At 31.9% G+C, this 17,124-nt stretch overlaps 6 protein-coding genes across 6 annotated transcripts; 2 read left to right on the top strand and 4 right to left on the bottom strand.

Annotated features, from left to right (window-relative positions):
* The first annotated feature begins 3 nt into the window (after positions 1-3).
* On the top strand, positions 4-1,229 carry LOC128393050 (keratin-associated protein 5-4-like). The gene is made up of 2 exons (XM_053353162.1): positions 4-660; positions 827-1,229. Exons 1-2 carry the CDS (start codon positions 479-481, stop codon positions 924-926), a joined length of 282 nt encoding a protein of 93 aa, XP_053209137.1. The 5' UTR covers positions 4-478; the 3' UTR covers positions 927-1,229.
* An 8-nt stretch (positions 1,230-1,237) lies between these two features.
* Positions 1,238-4,039, bottom strand: LOC128393037 (anaphase-promoting complex subunit 4-like). Its single transcript, XM_053353145.1, has 2 exons — positions 3,356-4,039; positions 1,238-3,280 (listed from the first exon to the last, which is right to left on the bottom strand). Exons 1-2 carry the CDS (start codon positions 3,902-3,904, stop codon positions 1,376-1,378), a joined length of 2,454 nt encoding a protein of 817 aa, XP_053209120.1. The 5' UTR covers positions 3,905-4,039; the 3' UTR covers positions 1,238-1,375.
* A 90-nt stretch (positions 4,040-4,129) lies between these two features.
* On the bottom strand, positions 4,130-5,986 carry LOC128393046 (AP-1 complex subunit mu-1-like). The gene is made up of 2 exons (XM_053353157.1): positions 4,989-5,986; positions 4,130-4,892 (listed from the first exon to the last, which is right to left on the bottom strand). The coding sequence occupies exons 1-2, from the start codon at positions 5,659-5,661 to the stop codon at positions 4,297-4,299; spliced, it is 1,269 nt and encodes a 422-aa protein (XP_053209132.1). The 5' UTR covers positions 5,662-5,986; the 3' UTR covers positions 4,130-4,296.
* A 2,772-nt stretch (positions 5,987-8,758) lies between these two features.
* LOC128393035 (dual specificity protein phosphatase 3-like) lies at positions 8,759-10,470 on the top strand. Its single transcript, XM_053353143.1, has 2 exons — positions 8,759-9,095; positions 9,938-10,470. Exons 1-2 carry the CDS (start codon positions 8,947-8,949, stop codon positions 10,434-10,436), a joined length of 648 nt encoding a protein of 215 aa, XP_053209118.1. The 5' UTR covers positions 8,759-8,946; the 3' UTR covers positions 10,437-10,470.
* A 553-nt stretch (positions 10,471-11,023) lies between these two features.
* On the bottom strand, positions 11,024-14,080 carry LOC128393033 (solute carrier family 35 member F2-like). Its single transcript, XM_053353142.1, has 2 exons — positions 13,337-14,080; positions 11,024-12,723 (listed from the first exon to the last, which is right to left on the bottom strand). Exon 2 carries the CDS (start codon positions 12,670-12,672, stop codon positions 11,248-11,250), a length of 1,425 nt encoding a protein of 474 aa, XP_053209117.1. The 5' UTR covers positions 12,673-12,723; positions 13,337-14,080; the 3' UTR covers positions 11,024-11,247.
* Positions 14,081-14,219: 139 nt separating this feature from the next.
* LOC128393032 (probable asparagine--tRNA ligase, mitochondrial) lies at positions 14,220-16,295 on the bottom strand. Its single transcript, XM_053353141.1, is given in 8 exon segments — positions 14,220-14,418; positions 14,492-14,619; positions 14,683-14,869; positions 14,942-15,017; positions 15,020-15,198; positions 15,267-15,355; positions 15,443-15,910; positions 16,004-16,295. Coding segments are annotated over 8 exon segments (1,476 nt in total). The 5' UTR covers positions 16,208-16,295; the 3' UTR covers positions 14,220-14,273.
* Between the last annotated feature and the right edge of the window lie 829 nt (positions 16,296-17,124).

Genomic DNA, 17,124 nt, shown 5'->3' with positions numbered 1-17,124 from the left:
AGTGATTAGTTAATTGTTGTTCTCTTTTGCACTTGATGTAACCAATATGTTCTTAATCAAGTGATTTTCTCCATAAAGAGTAATACAACGAACCCAAGATAACCTAAATTTTATCGATTAGATGAAATGAAATGGATTCGTTGTTGACAAAGTTGATGGAATCACTGGGAATTTCCCTTAATTGTTTTTAATTAGAGTTAATTGTGTGGTAATCTAATCTTGATTGTTAAATTTAATTCCGTTTAATTTTTTGCTTCCATTACTATTTCTTTGCACACGAAATATTCATTTTTTGCTCTCGACCAACAATTTTTTATACTACTTAAGATGCGACCCGAACAATTTAGGAACCATCATCGATTTTATTACTCCTACCAAGTGACCTGAACAATATTCTAATAGTTAACTTTTACTATCTCTCTCTCTCTCTTTCTGTGTTTTTAATTGTTCGTTTTACTTTTAATACGAATTACTAATCATGTCTTCTGGTGGCGGATGTTGTGCTAGACCTTCAAGTGAACCTGAGAAAACTACTGGTGGTGGTTGTCGATGTGGTTCCAATTGTAATTGTTGCGCTGATTGTCCTGGATCCAAGTGTGGACCTGATTGTACTTGTGATCCATGTCGATGTTGTCCCGCTGGTAAATCAGGATCAGGAAGGTAAATTATCAATAATCATCTCTCTCTCCTCCTACTCTTGTCTTCTTTGATATTACTCAGGGAAGAGATTGTAATTATCGCCTCTTTAATCATTTCACTCCACCTTCCAATATTTTACTCACTCATTAACTCTCTCTCTCTTTTCTCCCTCCCTCTCTCGTTTTAGTTGCGATTGTTGCAAATGCTGTGGTGGTTCAGGTTGTAAATCTGGTGACAATTGTAATTGTTGCAAATGTTGTCCATCATCAAAGTGTCGTAGAGGATAATCAACGAGCCCAATCCAAACAACAACAATTAACCATAACTTGATTTAAAGTCATGTTATCAATAATTAAAATCAAAAAAGTCTTCCAACTCTAGAGTAGTTTAAATTGTTAATCTTTCAATTGACTCATCAATTGATTGTTCTATTGCTTTTCTTCAGTGTATTCCCTTTATTCATACAGTATAAATCATTTTCACAATTGTAATTGTCCAATTTAATTACATAAATCAACTGAAAAAAGTGATTAATTGAACAACAAAAAACAAACGTGAACTGATTAAAATAAATCTATTGCATATAATAATTTTTCGATCATTTTTGTAAATCAAATTAATTTTATTTGATTGCTGTTTAATTTCAATGTTATCACACCAAATTATTAACAGCATATTTACAGTTATTTAAACTATCAATTCATTAGTAAAAATCTTAAGGTTCTTGTAATGGGTTTCAATCAAAATTCCCACTTTCCTCTTCGGCTTCTTCGGCCTCTTCCTCGTTTCCATCCATCTCGAAAACTCGAACCCGTCGTTTAGCTCTCGATGAGACACAACAAACTTTTCGAGATCCAGAGACTGAAAATTGAGAAGGTTTAAAATTTTCTAAACGACGAATACTAATATCACTCGATGAATCAACAATGACTCGGAAATTGGGATGATCACGGCGAAGTTGTTGTAAGCTACATCCTGGTAGAAGATGGAGAAAGTTTTTCTCAATGGTAGAAAGTGGAAGTTGAAGTAGAAACGAGTATTGAGAATCTTTGGTTACCAAGAGCATGGAAAGAATTGATTCAGAATAAAATTGAATATCGATTGGTATTGTTTCCCTTTCTGTTCCTGGTTCAACGATAACCACAGTAAACATGACAAATTTAACCCGATAAGGATCATGGAAGGCAAATTTAATCATGGAAACATCACCTTCACCCTCTGAATTACTTGCTATGGCAATGTAACAACAGCGATTCGCTTCATCAGAAACACTGGTCACTTTAGGCGCTTCTTTGGCAGGAAAACTTAAATTAAATGCTAGAAAATGTTCATAATCACCAGTGAAAACTTCCTCTAATCTGAAGCTCGGGTTTTTAAAGGCATCATGAGTTTTCCCGATTAACGTGGTATGTTCAGTGATCAGTGAGGTTTCAGCATTGTGTTTAAATAAGATGAGATCGGAAGTGGGTTCATCTTTGATTAACATTGGCCTTTCTTTCAGATATTTAAACCATGGATTCAATGATTGATCGTTAATTGAAAAGGTTCGATAGACCAATGGTTCAGCTTTAAGATATTGACAAACTCGCTCTAAGGTAAAATTGGTGGCGGTGGGTCGATTAAGAGGTGGGGAATATGAAGGATCGGCCGCTGATTCCTCGCGACTTTCATCTCTCCAGTCAAAATTTTCCTCAATAAAATCGGCCACATATTGTAAATCTTGTTGAGAAACTTTGATCGATTCTTGTTGAGATGAAGGCATAGAATCATTACAAATACGAACGGTAACCGAGTATAACCAGCGAAAGAAACACTTTAAATTTTGACACGAAGAATCAATTACTTGTTGAAGTTCCAATGCTTTAAGATAGAAAGTGGCAACACCATGAATGGCACGATTAATGTCCGAAGTTTTAAATCCTAATTGGGAAAATTCATTGGTCCACATTGAGATCGCTTTAAGTACATTTAAATGGGAGAAAATGTGTTTACAGGCACGTTGGACATTACAGACGACAAGTTTCTGTACCGAAGAGTATGTTGATTCAATTGATTGTCCCAATTTTTTCAATCCTTTATCGGTTAATTGGTGAAGAAATTTCTCAAATGAATCGGATAAAGCTCCAATTACAAGTAGATCTAATATTTCATCTGCACGTAAAACCGATGAATTTGATGATGATGATCCTGAGGCATTTTCATTTGATCCTTTAGGTTGTAGGTAACTGGTTAATTTAGAATCTAATTCTAATAAAATGTCTTCCATTGTTTCTTGAATGGAACCGATAATATCTTCCAGGTAAGAAAGTAGAGACATTATTTTGGCATAAATGTGAGAGACAATGAAATATTGTTCACTATGATTCTTGAAAAAGGGTAATTTAAATGATCGATACTGATAATTATCAAGTTTACTTGCATGGTCAACATTATCAGTACCAATTATGATCATCATAGATCCAAGATCAGCTGAAAATGATACATGAGAGATTGGAAGTTGATCTTGTAAATTGAAAACACCAACAAGAAATATTCCAAATATGTAAATATGAATTGTTCCCAGAGTTGTACCAACAGCCATTAGATTTAAATTGGTTTGTGAGGCCACTTTTAAAATATCTTCGATTCCTTCTTCAGATAACTTTCGTGAATAATTGGTAGAATAAGATTTAGTTAGGGGAGTCAATTTTTCCAAAAACTCAGTAAAAGCGGTTACCTTATACTGATCGTTGAGAATGAAATTATTTTTCGCCTGCCAACACATACAATTAACCAGAGAACCAGTTATATTAAGAATTGTAATCACTTGTCCATTTTCAATATCAACCAGAGCAATTGACGATTCCTCTGAACCATTAACCTCTTTCTCCTCTTTGGTACCAATATGTTTAACATTACGATTATATCCTACGGCCAATACTTTACCATCGGGTCTCCACTCCATTGCGTTAATATCTAATTTAATGGAACCATTTTCATCTTTCTTTGACTTACCACTAATACTTTGATTACCATCGGTAGATGTTGTTACACCTGAGGATGATGCCGATGGACCAGGGGCACTTGTTGAAGCATTTGAAGTAGTTGCCGAAGATGAACTATTAGGCCAAGTGAGAGTCCAAATTTTCTGCCAATTAACTAACCTGTGAATAGAAACATCACCATTTTTCATTCCGATCGCAATTAAATCCATCAATGTGTTCCATCTCATTAGCTTAATCTTATGAGAGACATGACGATCATCGTGTTGACGGAAACAAACCATTTTAATAAGATCAATTCTCACAATTGAAGAATAAAAAAAGAGAAACAATTAACAATAACAAAAGGAGAATCAAACTGAAAGCGGTAAACAAATCAAAAGAATCACACATGTTAGTTTGAGAAAAAACCGATAGATGTCTCGCTTTAAATTCGAAATTTTTTTCGATTAATTGAACAATCTAATTGTTGAAGGAATTAATTTGATTGAAAGAGGATTTTTAAGATGTTTTTTTTAAAGATTATGGTTTTTTTAATTCATGTTAATAAATGTCGATAAATTGCAATAAAGAGTCAGTGGTACAATTGTTGTTAATTTGTTTGTTGGTTGGTTGGTTTTTCTTTTCAATTTTTTTTTTCGTTTGATTGTTTAAATGTTACTCTTGTTAATAATAATTAATTTGTTCTCAATTGATAGTCTCCATTTTGTGTAATATAACGAACCCAGGGTAAGGCTTGATAACCACTTTTCTCAATAATCTTTAAATATCTAACTTGAATTCCAGAGGTGGTAAAATAGGGTATCTCAAATTTAACTTGTATCGGTGGTTTTCCTTCAGTTTCTTCACTAATTACCGAAGGTAAACCAAAGTGGGCTCTCATCAGGTATTCTTTACCACCGGGGAACGATTTAATACTCCAAATGATTGCACCCTGTTCTGGTGCATATTTAACGGAACCAATGGAGGTTTTAAATTTTGGTGAATCGGCATCATGAGGCACTGGGATCACAATTTCAACATTGTTTGCAGTTGATCGCCTTTTAAATTGACTTTTTGCTTTAATCATATAAGCTACTCGGGAATGTGGATGTCGTTCAATTACTGATTCAATCCAAATTAAAGGTTTCACATGGGTATTCAATCGGTAAGACATTAATTCAAATTCACCATCAGGTGGAATGAACGAAATGGTTCGATCATTTTCAAATCGAGATAAACGAACACATTGGTGAAATTTGACATCTTCCAATTCCACTGATTTACTTTTACCTTTAAAACAAAAGTGAGAATAAAACAAAAGACAATTAGTATAATATTTATAGATATAAATAAGGGTGAAGAAATTAGAGAGAGAATGATAATTACCTCTACCAGTACTTTCAAATAAAACCTTATCATTTAATCCTAATCTCAATTCAGGCATACCGGTAAGATAGACTCTCATCTTGATTGAACCAACAATTTCTGATCTTAAAACGTTTCCACTTGCATTGGCTAATAAATTAACCGATTCAATGACATCTAAAAACACTTCATTTTTACGATATTTAATTCCTTCGGATCTCCAAGAAACTGCATTAGTAACTGCCATCGGTGGTCGAGGTTGAACCTCCATCTTATGACTTTCTTGGGTAATATATTGTTGTAAAATTTTTGCATCGGTTGTTTGAGGATAACCAAAATCCATAAATTCATCTAGTAGCTCATAGATGAGAACAAAATTATCTCTTATACTTTCCTCTTCCAATTCTTTAAGATAATCAACCAAAACTGAGACAATTTTGTGTAAGAAGGAAAAAACCAGGGCAATGTTGGCATTTTTTTTGGTTGAGGCGACAATATACAAATTGTTATACTTAATCCACATAAAAGTAACATCATTGTACTTGATTATCGGTGAAAGGCAACCTTCCTCCTCTTTTTCCATCATAAGGGACATAAATTTCTCTATCCGATTCATTTCAATTTCTCCTCGGTAGTTACGTGAAATTAACACTTTACCCTTGAGATCTAGAAAATATAATCCAGAAGCAGACATGATGGTAAACACAATGGAACACACTTATCGGGTATAAAATAATTTATAATCAATAGAAATTAACAAGACAAAAGAGGCAAAAAAAATAGAATAGAAATTGACAAAAATTGATGATGTTGAGATTGGAAAAAAATAAGATTAAGGTTGGGAAGAGAAATTAAAAATCAGAATAGATCAACAGATAGTCAACGAAAATTTTGTAATCATTTGATCTTCTTGTGAGCTTGAACACCTTAAGATCAATATTAATTAAAGAATAACAAAATTTTCTAATCAAAATAATTAAAAATCTAAAAGATAAACAATTGATTCTCTCAGGTTAATGTTACACTTTTAATTCAATTCTCCAATGGGAGGGTCCGAATTCTGGTAGCGCGATTTTCAAATAGAAGAAAAAAAATTTAATCAACTTTTTTTTTCTTCTTTTATTCGTTTTGATTAAATAGAATTTAATTTATACAATTAATTGTTGTAAGTTACAATTTTTCAATGGAAATTTTTTACTTTTCTCCTCTTTCAGTGACAAAGTTGAGTAATGATAATTGATAATAATAATAATGGTAATGTAATTGATCAAAATGGTTAATTGGTGAATTGTTATTCGGTTTGATTGTTTTTTGATGATGATGATGATGATGATGATTAAATTTAATCCATCTCGTCAAAAGTTGCCATCTCAGCTGAATTAAGAAAAACAACTTCTTCAAATTTTCTTTTGGTTGTAATTTTGGTCCAATTGGTGTTTACAGTTAGAATGAAATTTAGAAGGCCAGAAATTAACATTATCAATCCAGCGAAACACAATTGAACATAAACCAATGCTGATGGGACCAATTCATCACAGAATTTATTTAAACGAGAACCAGTAAGAATAAGTAATTGTGTCTCATTTTGTGGTAACTCAATGAACGGCTGGAAAACAAGTAAATTAAGTGAATCTCGAGGTTGATTAATGGAAGACTGATTTGGTTGTACATCAACGTCACTCTCAATTGTATCATTATTGATTGTGGTGGTGGTGGTGGTGGGGTAAGTATTTGCACAGAGGGTTGAAGTAGTATAAGCAGCAAATAAACAAATACCCAAGGTAAGAGTGGCAGCAATTACGACCATCAACAGAATATAATTGACAACGAAAAGTGTTTTAACCACACAATTAGAGGCCGGTGAACATAAATTGTCATAACAATTTGTGGTGAAATTATATCTTGGCCTTTTTTGAGTATTAGTGGTACAACCAATGATTAAATTGATCAGTATAAGTATGGAAACACCAAAACCCAATATGATAACAGCAACTTCCAAATCATTAAACCAAATATATTTCCTATTGAAAAGGTCATACGTCAATTGATCAGAGATAATGGTTGATTGTATTAGAGAATAGCAAATTAATCCAATACCAGTGGAAGACATTGTTATGGCCAAAATGATTGACCAAGGTAAACGAATACATGATTTAAGGCAAGATTTACATCTTAACCATGGACGGCAACCACAACAGGAATTACAATATTCTCGGCGAACTGTTCCAGCTCTATTGATTGAAGAATATGAAATACGAGTTGATCTATTCATGGCTGTTGAGAATAAGAAGAGAGAAACAAGTCTAAATCATATCACAACAAGAAAAGAATAAAAGGTAAAATTATGATTAACCAAAGATAAGAAAGACAAACAGACAAATATTATAATAAAGATGGAGAAGAAGAAGAAAACAAAACCAAAAGAAAATAGGAAAAGATGGAAAAGAAAAGTTTCTCTTGTCAACAGGTAATCCAAAAGTTCGGACGAATATTCTAATCAAATGTAGCACAGTTAGGAAAATTATGTGAGCAGGGGTTGAGAAACAATCAAGGAAAACATGGGAAACTCATAAAATCAACCAACAATTAAAAGATTTTGATGAAAACAATTAACCAAGACAAGAAAACAAAAAGTTGGAAAAAAAAACAAAAACATTTGCTTTTTGTTCGCGACCCCTGGTGGCATTGAAAGGAACTAAATTGAGCGATGAAAATTTTGACGTTGATTGTTGGCTAAATTAGAATTGATTTAAATTCAATTGTTCCGTTTTCTGTTACTGATGTTTTATTTGTTAGACCAGTTGGAACTAAATTAGAGGACATTGAGTGTTGTTTTTTGTTGATTTGATTAGAGAGAGAGAGAGAGAGAGAGATGAGTTTTTGGTAAGAAAAGTTTTCTGATCATCCAAATCGGATTAACATTTAATCAAGCAAATCTGTTAAAAAGGTTGAGTAATTTAAATGAATTAAAGTTCATTTCCGATAAATTAAATCAATTGTGAATTTTTATTTTTCAAATTACTCAAATTATTTGGTTCTTGTAAATGTGAAAACACTGAGAGACAATTAACTAAGATCGGAAGGTAAATAATTTGAAATTAAGATTAATCTTCAAATTGTTTCAAGACAATTTATCCTAAGTCAATATTATAGATTTAATTTAATCATAAACAGTAAATTAAACCATTCATTGAGATGATAGTTTATCAGTTTGATCGAGTTTAAATTGTAATAGTTTAATGGAAACAAAAAATTATCATTGATCAAAACGCGAAAATTGAATGAGCTCCATGAGAGGCCCTTAAATTTGGGTATTGATCAATTAATCATAGATAAATAAAATTTAGATTTAAGATAATCAACAATTTATACTGATGAATGAACAACAATTAAGGAGGGCAAAAATGATTCCGGAAATTCAATGAACTTTAAATGAATAAAGTTCTAAACTTAAAGTGAACTTTTTTTGCTTCGTTTTTGGTCAATCGGTTATCCAATCCATTGGAATCCAATTGATAATCTGGATTAGGATTAAGTTACAATAAGTTGCATTCACTTGATGAAAATAGGATCTACATGAAGATTGATGATTATCTTTGAAATCTATGAATCGATCATCATAATTTAAGTTTATTCTAAATTCATGAGCAGAATTAAGTAGAACAAAAAAGAGAAAGAAAGAAGATTCCAAGTTCTATCTTCTCTTTCTCCCTCGAGTTCGTGAACATCGCAAGAGAGAGAGAGAGAGAGAGAGAGAGATTAAGAAGAGATTATAAAAATTCGAGGATCACTTGATATTTTCATCGAGTTCTAAAAAGAGTCGTGAAAATTTTTCTCCATCATTTTAAGAATTAATTTCTAATCCAAAAGAAAAGAAGAAAATAAAGTTCCAACAAATCAACTGAGTTTAATTTTCCATCTACAAACTTTAAATTATTTCTAGTGATTCGTAATTTACATTTAATTGTTCCAGAAAATCATGTCAACAATCAGCTGGTGGAAAGTCAATACTCCTTCATGTTCACCCGATGAATTAAGTGACATTATAACGGCCCCAAACGGAGGCTATTACACCGTTCCGATTGACCCTTACAATGAAGTCTATCCAAATATCTACCTTGGAGATGGGTAAAAATACTTTCAATTAATACAATTTAAATTGTCACAACAACAGTCATTAATTAACGACCTTAATTTCCTATTTCCTTAACACTATTAACTTGTGACACAGATTAAATGTTCAATCAAGTAAACAAGAAACATTAATTATCCTAACAACTACTAATAATATTTAGGAAAAGTTTTCTAGGTCAAAATTTAAGATGATTTAAAATTAGCTCAGTTGATTGTGATCTAGATAATCAACTTGGGAATTTAATTCATTCATAAAATTCATAGATACAAATTCAAATTTGAAACAATCAATCGTCTTAATCCCAATAATTAATACAACGATTTAAACTCTATGCAACAATTAATACCTTGTAGAGTTTAAAAAGTTGTTTTAATTGTTACCAAAGTTTAACCCTTTACGTTTAATTGTGATGAGACAATTGATTATGATATTTAATTGCATTTTTTTGATTGATTTTATTCGTGGAACAATTTAATTAGCCAAGGTTAGAATTTTTTGTTTACGTTGTTAAATAATTGTTGAAAATTTAGAAATGAAAATAAACTCGACAAGTCAAGGTTTCGAGTTTAAATCGCAACTTAAATTGCTGGTAAATTACATTCTCTTTTTGGCTAATTGCCAAAGTTTATTTAATTTTAATCCTTTTGGATAATCATTGTGAAGTAATTAAGAGAATTACAAGTTTATCCATGATAATCATGAAATTAGAAGAGAAATTAATACGTACCAATGAATCAATTTTTCGTTGTAATTTGTTTTTCTCTTTTAATTGATATTGAATTTTGAACATTCGATAAATTCAGTTATTGGTTTTCTATTTTTATATCGATTACAGAACAACGGCTTTGTGTACTTCGTTACTTCGTAGGACTGGAATAACCCATGTTCTTAATGCTGCTTGTGGTAAAAGTAAATCGCTTAATCTGGTCAATACCAATGAATCATTTTATCGGGATTCTGGAATTAAGTTCATGGGAATTGAAGCACTTGACATGTCCACTTTTCTCCTGTTGAATCATTTTCATGAGGCCGCTGATTTTATCGACTCGGCGTTGACCAGTGGGGGTAAGGTTTATGTCCATTGTCGTCAGGGGATTTCACGATCGGCCACTTTGATTCTCGCCTATTTGATGATTAAGAAAAACTATTCAGCCCAAGAAGCCGTTAGAACGATTCGTCGGCAACGGGACATAATTCCCAATGATGGTTTTCTCAAGCAACTTTGCCTTCTCAACGAGACCTTGTTACTTGACCGCAGGCTATTTGAAAAAACGGAAGCTAAATTATCCTGTTCAACTGATTGTAAACCAACACAATCGGTTTTAATCAAATGAACGCAATCATATTGTTAATTGTATCGAAACATATCGGGTGACCGAAAATGAGTGAGCATCTCACGAACCTTAAGTTTTGGACCCACGTTTCTATACATTTTAAGAGAGTAAATTTGACGCTGAGTCCAAAAATGTTCGACTTTTTTTTCTAGGACGCACGGTTCTCGAGAAATCGAGTGGCCTGACAAAGCGAACCGTTAACTTTGGACTCAAAATTTTTGGTCAAAAGTTATTCTTTTTGACCTATTATCTTATATACCTAAGCTCATCATTATCTGAAGTAAGGTTATTGAGATCCAACATGGCCGAAATCAACGAAAATTGCTCTTTAACTTTCCCATTATAAATTTCTCATAGAGAAAATCGCGATTTTGGCCTTTAAATAAGAACCACAGTTGCACTTGAACTTCGAAAATTTTGAAAAAATTCATCATTTATATTTGATCGATGGCGCTTTCAATGACGTTTGAAATTTTATTCTAGGACCTACCATTCTTGAGATGCTCACTCATTTTCGGTCACCCGATATAAACAAATATACTTCACTAACCTTAAACTGATTTTGTATAAAAAAAACAGCAAATTCATTAAATTATTAATACTTTCAAGTCTAATTGTAAATCTGAAATGATTTGATTAACATCATTTTTACAATTAGTTGAGTTTATCTGTTTAAATTAAGTACAAGTTTAAATTTTGGCTGGAAAAACCATTAATCGTATTGAAAATTGTCTCATATTTATAAATTATCATCAAAATGATAGAAAAACAAAAAATTTTACAACAATTAATTCAGTTAATCGTTGATGGGTCAACATTGATCTTCCCAAATACGTTGAGGGTAAATTATTTTTCCAGTTGGAAGTTGTTGATTTGTTTCTTGATTGTTGTAATTTCGATTACCAGAATAATTGTGAGTGAATCTTATTTGATTTTTTTCGATGGAAGCGATAAGGTCACTTTCGGCTTTCTCCTGTTGAGAAGATGAAAATCCAGAGGATGGAGGATTGGGTGGAGGGAACGTATTGTAAATGGACTGAGATGGACTTTGGGTAAATTCCAGGACGTTTGGTAATATTATATTGGGTCCATGGTTAACTTGACCAGTGGAGATTATGTTAGCTGAATTGGATGGATAAAAGTTTCTCGATTTTCCCATTGAAGAATCAGTTGTATCACCTTCGTATGATGTTGTACTTAAACCTTGACCACCACCACCACCACTTGAACCTCCTTTGCCTGGGGATAGAGCAGTTCTTGAATTGACTTCAGGATTATTGGTTAAATTTGGAATAGGATCTATTTTGGATGGAGCAGGAATCAAATTAAATATGGTCACTCCCATGATGATCAATGCAAAAGACACAAAATAGAGCCAATTAAATTTATAGTTGAATAAGTAGAGACCAATGAGAAGAGCATAGAAATCAGCTGATAACATGGAGATATTAACTGATGTAGCATTTGAAACTTGAAGAACCAAGGGCATTGTGATGTAGAATAGAAGTAAACAAGCAGCAAATCCAAGAATTAACGAGATTTCAATGTATTTATCAAGTTGGAAAAGTTTTTCAACTTGATCTCTTTCAAGAATAGCCAATTGAACTCCACTGATTAGACTACCAAAGAGTCCAATCATACCGAGAAATTCAACAATCGAATAACTTTTAACAACATATTCTTGGGTTACATTGGATATACCATAGAGAGTAGCACCAAGAATACAAAGCATATCACCGAGAAAACGATTCTTGACCTCAGTCTCTTTGGTACTTTCATCGAGATCCGAGTAAATGAGACAACCGATTCCAATGAGGGAAAGGCAAACACCAAGAATATGAACTATTCCATATTGAACTTTAATCCAAAGCCAAGAGAGTAATAAAACCGTTGGTATAGAGAAACAGTCTAACAATTGTATACTGGTCAGTGTAGTGTATTGATAAGCCTTGACCACCAAGAAATTTGCCTCGACATCCATGGCAGCGAGAAGAAAGTATTTCCATCCTCTTGATTTGATTACTTGAAACAAATTGGACTGACCAGATTTAAATGTTAACCAAGTTGTAAAGATTAAACAAAGTATCAAATAATTAAGGAAACTTTGAGCAGTTGGAATATCGAGATTGTAATTACGTTGAAGTAATTGTGAGGTGATCGCAGTACCACAAAGAAGAAGAGATAAAAATTGTCCGAAAAAAATGGTTCTCCAAATACGAACAAAATCAGGCTTCATGGTGGAAATTGACCCAAAAAAAGATCACCAAGTAAATATTATATTCGCTTTCTATTCAAGGTGATTAAGAGGATAACGAGTAGAAAACCATAAAAAATAATTAATTCCACTGATTAACATGGTAACACAGAGAGAGAAGAGTGTCAATTAAATGATTACAATTGTGTAATTAAACTTGGAAACAATTAACAAGTGAAACACTTAAGGATGAGAGGGAACACACAAAGAGTTGAGATTGAAGATGTAACCAGAAAACATGGAATCTTTTTCTTGTCCCAATGATAATTTAATCTTTTGATTAACTATTGAGATTAACTTTTCTTCTCACGGTTAATTTGATTGATGATTAACTGTAATTAGAAAATAATATTCAATTGTAATTAGAAACATAAACAAACATAAACAAAGAAAAACCTAAGATACTGTTTAGAGATAAAAACAATAACAACAAGGGAAAAAAGAGAGAAAAAAAAGAAAGAGAAAATATTGAAAACAATAATAATTCTATTACATTTGATTTATCGAAACAATTTAACTACAATTATAATCTAAAAGTATATCAGTTAAATTGTTGGCTGTTCGTCAATCAAATTAATTGTTGAATGAGAAACAATCAGATGATCGGGACAAGAGGGCAAAGAGAAAGGGAAAGAGTAATAATTACCAAAGGAATCACATTAATTATGGAAAATGATGTGATCATGATGGAAGATAATCAATAATCAATTGATTGTGATTAAATTGCTGATTGATAATTAGAATTAACAGCGAGTTTCAATAATAGAAATGAATGGTTGGTGTTGTGTGAATGATGAAGATGAAAAGTGTTTGAGAGAGAGAGAGAGAGAGAACGATGATAATATTTATCGAATAGGAAGAAAAATAAGAACAAGAAAAAGATGATGAAGATGATGAAGATGGAGAAATAGATTATAACTGGTCAGTTCTATTTCTAATCAGATGCTGCGTTGACCAGAGAAATGACATATTGTTCATCATTAAGAATGATTTTTTTTTCTCTTCGCAATTCTTATCATATAAATAGATTAATAACCAAGTAATCAGATTACTTAGGTATCGATGACCATGATGATGATGGAGATTGAGATGACCAAGATGATGATGATTCTATGGTTGTTTCTGTTTCTGCTTCTCTCTCATTTACTTGACATTTTATCTGGATAAAAAAGTACAACCAATTGACCACAATTGGGGATGGAAACTAGATTAATGGTTATCTGGTTGGAATAAGATGAAAAGAGATGATAAAACAAGATGAAAATGAGAATATCCTTCAACTGATCATCGAGTTAATTGTATATCATGTTACTTTCACCGAAAGATAATCAAAAAGAATATGAGAAATTAATAAATAACCACAAGATTTGGTAAAATTTGTTTCGCCATAATTTGGATAAAAATCTTTCTTCCTTTCGAAACGAATCAATTTTGATTAATAAAACCAATAGAATTTATCAATTCCCAATCAACATGATTTATACGTTAGATATATAAATTGGACATCGATGAAAATAACGACCAAATCCTTAGAAATAATAATCTAATTTAATTAAATTATGTGAACACTTTGAAATATTGGCTTATAATGGACAATGGTACAAGAATCTTGGGAAAGGGACAACGTCCTTTATATTGGCCAGCCCCGTTATCGATTGCATAAGTCTATCGAATCCGAAACCGAATCCACCTAAAGGGACATTTCCAAATCGACGAATATCCAAATACCTGAATTTGAGAAGAGAAAAATTCTATATAAGTAAAATGGACGATAAAAGTAAAAATTCGATTAGAAAATTACCAATCTAATTCTTCTTTAACTCCTTCGATTTGATCCATTCGAGCTTCTAACAGGTCAATATTATCTTCCCTTAAACTGCCGCCACAAACTTCACCTCCAACAGCGGCCAATAAATCAAAACATAAAGCCTGAAAAAGGGAAAATAATCAGTTGATTAACTAATTTTCCAACAATCAATTGATTTGTCTCACCTTATCTCCTTCTGATTTCATGTAGAAAGGCCTTAATTCAATTGGAAAATGAGTAATGAACAAAGGTTGATGTTCAAAGTACTCAAGTAAAACCATTTCATGATAAGCTGACAAATCTTTTCCATATTCAGCCGGTTGATGATTCTGAATTTTATTGATTAGTTCAATAGCTTCATCGTAAGTTAATCTAATTGAAAATAGTGAGAAAAGAATTGATTAATTATTTGGAAAGGTAAACTTTTCATACGTTCAAATTTACCTTAAGTAACGTCCTGTTAATCGATGAGCGATATCGTATTTAGTTGATTTCCAAACATCGGTCAAATTTTCATTTTTCCTTCGATAAGTTTAGATGAAATTGTCTTCATGATGAACTCAGCTCTGTCCATGAGAGTGTCCAGATTATCCATGAAAGCTTCTTCTACCTCAAACATGGTGAATTCACTTAGATGGCGACGAGATTTGTTTACTTCAGCTCGAAATACTGGTCCCATTGTGTAGACACGAGATAGAGCACTAAGAAGATAATGAGAAGACAATTAAGATGATTGTAAAAGTTAGAAACAATTGACAGAAAATTATACCAAGCAGTAGTTTCGAGATGAAGTTGACCAGATACTGTTAATTTGGCTTTTCCTTTGAAGAAACTTACATCATCGGGATGATCAAGAGGCTGTTAAAGTGGAAAAACGAAATGATTTAGAAATTAGAATGACCGTAAGTGTATCACAATTAAAGGTATTAAGATTAATCATCTCACTCTGATAACGAATGGTTTTGATCCTCCTTCACATTCATTTTTGGTTATAATCGGTGTGGTTACATTGAAAAATCCAATCTCTTTCATGAGAGAGTGAATCTCGTAATTTAAATCACTTCTTAATCGCATCATTGATGCAAATCTAGATGCTCTCGATCTCAGGTGAATATGGTCTCTCATCCCATTCCAATTATCCTTTTTTGAAGTAGCCGGATTAAAGGGATAATCTAAGACATTACATTGACCAATAACTTGGAAATTTTGACAATACAGTTCAACCGGTTGTTCTGGACCTTTACTTTCAACCAATTTACCATGAGCCATGATGGAGGAACCATATTGTGGTTTGATTCCTTCTCTTTCTAATAGTATTGTAGGTACAACAATTTGTATCACCTTGGGCGATAATCCATCACCAATGGACATGAAATGATTTTCTTTAAGGCGCCGATGTGATCTAATCCAACCCTGACATCAAAAGAAAACAGATTCAATTTAATTCCAACCAAATAGATTTCAGATGCAAAAACAAACAAACAAACAAACAAACAACCAACTTACCTTAATTGTTATATTATCATTTAACGATCGATTTAAAGCATCATGTACAGGTAAATTAACTAAATTGTCCACAGGGTCAACTTTGATTGGAGTTAAAGATGATAAATTATATGTTGAGGAAAAACAGACAAGATACTTATTTAAACCTCCAGGAAAAGGTAAACGTTGAACAAGATTTGATCGAACACTGTTAACGATAAACATTGTTACAGAAAAAACAATTAACTTAATTGTTAAAAGAAAATCATTCAAACCAAATTAACTAATCATTTGAATCAAATGAAAACAATAATGAGCAAAAATCATAAACATGTGAGGATGTAAACGTTACCATGGAAACCAAATTGTACGAAATTCAAATTGACATTTCAATGAAAAGATTAAATTGAAAATCGATTAATTATAATTTGATTTATAATTAATGTGAACAATTAAGAGTCATTTTAATTGTGAAAACTTTTATTTTGTTGCAGTGATTAGCTGATTAGCTGATTAATTAATATTGGAAGAGTAAAATTTTCATTTTTAAATGAAAATTGAATGAAAGTAAATCAAGCCAATCAACTAATTGTTTGTAATGGAAATAAATTAGTTATTAATAGTTAATCAGTTTGCCCAGGATGTAGATTTGAGTTAGTATTGTTGTTAAATAAATTGTAATTGTAATTGATCAACATTTCTAAATTTGGTTTACTAACAAAATGTTCAAAAAGATGAGCAATTAAATTTGTTTCGGTTGATAGATTCATTTGGATTAACAAGTTAATAGAGTTGGTTAATTGTTGGCTTTTTAATTTGATTGGGAATTGAAAATTAACTGTCCAATAGAAGTGGCAAAGTGAAGACCCGAAGAAGATGAGGATGACCAAAAGAATTAGAATTAATTGTAACCTTATGAAAGGTTAATCAAATTCGAACCACACAAATTTATTCTAATAACATGTTCTATTATTCAGTTTTATCATCATTCTCATCATCATCTTCTTTATTTTTCTCTTTCTTTTACAATTAAATTGTTCGAATCAACCATCATACATATTCAACATGAACTCAATTCCAATTGAAATGCTCATGATTCAAGAAGAGAGACAGAGAGAAATAGAAATAAAAATAAATTCGAA

The sequence above is a fragment of the Panonychus citri genome, unplaced genomic scaffold (genome assembly GCF_014898815.1).
Source record: "Panonychus citri isolate SS breed McGregor unplaced genomic scaffold, ASM1489881v1 Contig00138, whole genome shotgun sequence".
NCBI lineage: Eukaryota > Metazoa > Arthropoda > Arachnida > Trombidiformes > Tetranychidae > Panonychus > Panonychus citri.
This window is presented reverse-complemented; position numbering and strand designations above follow the sequence as displayed.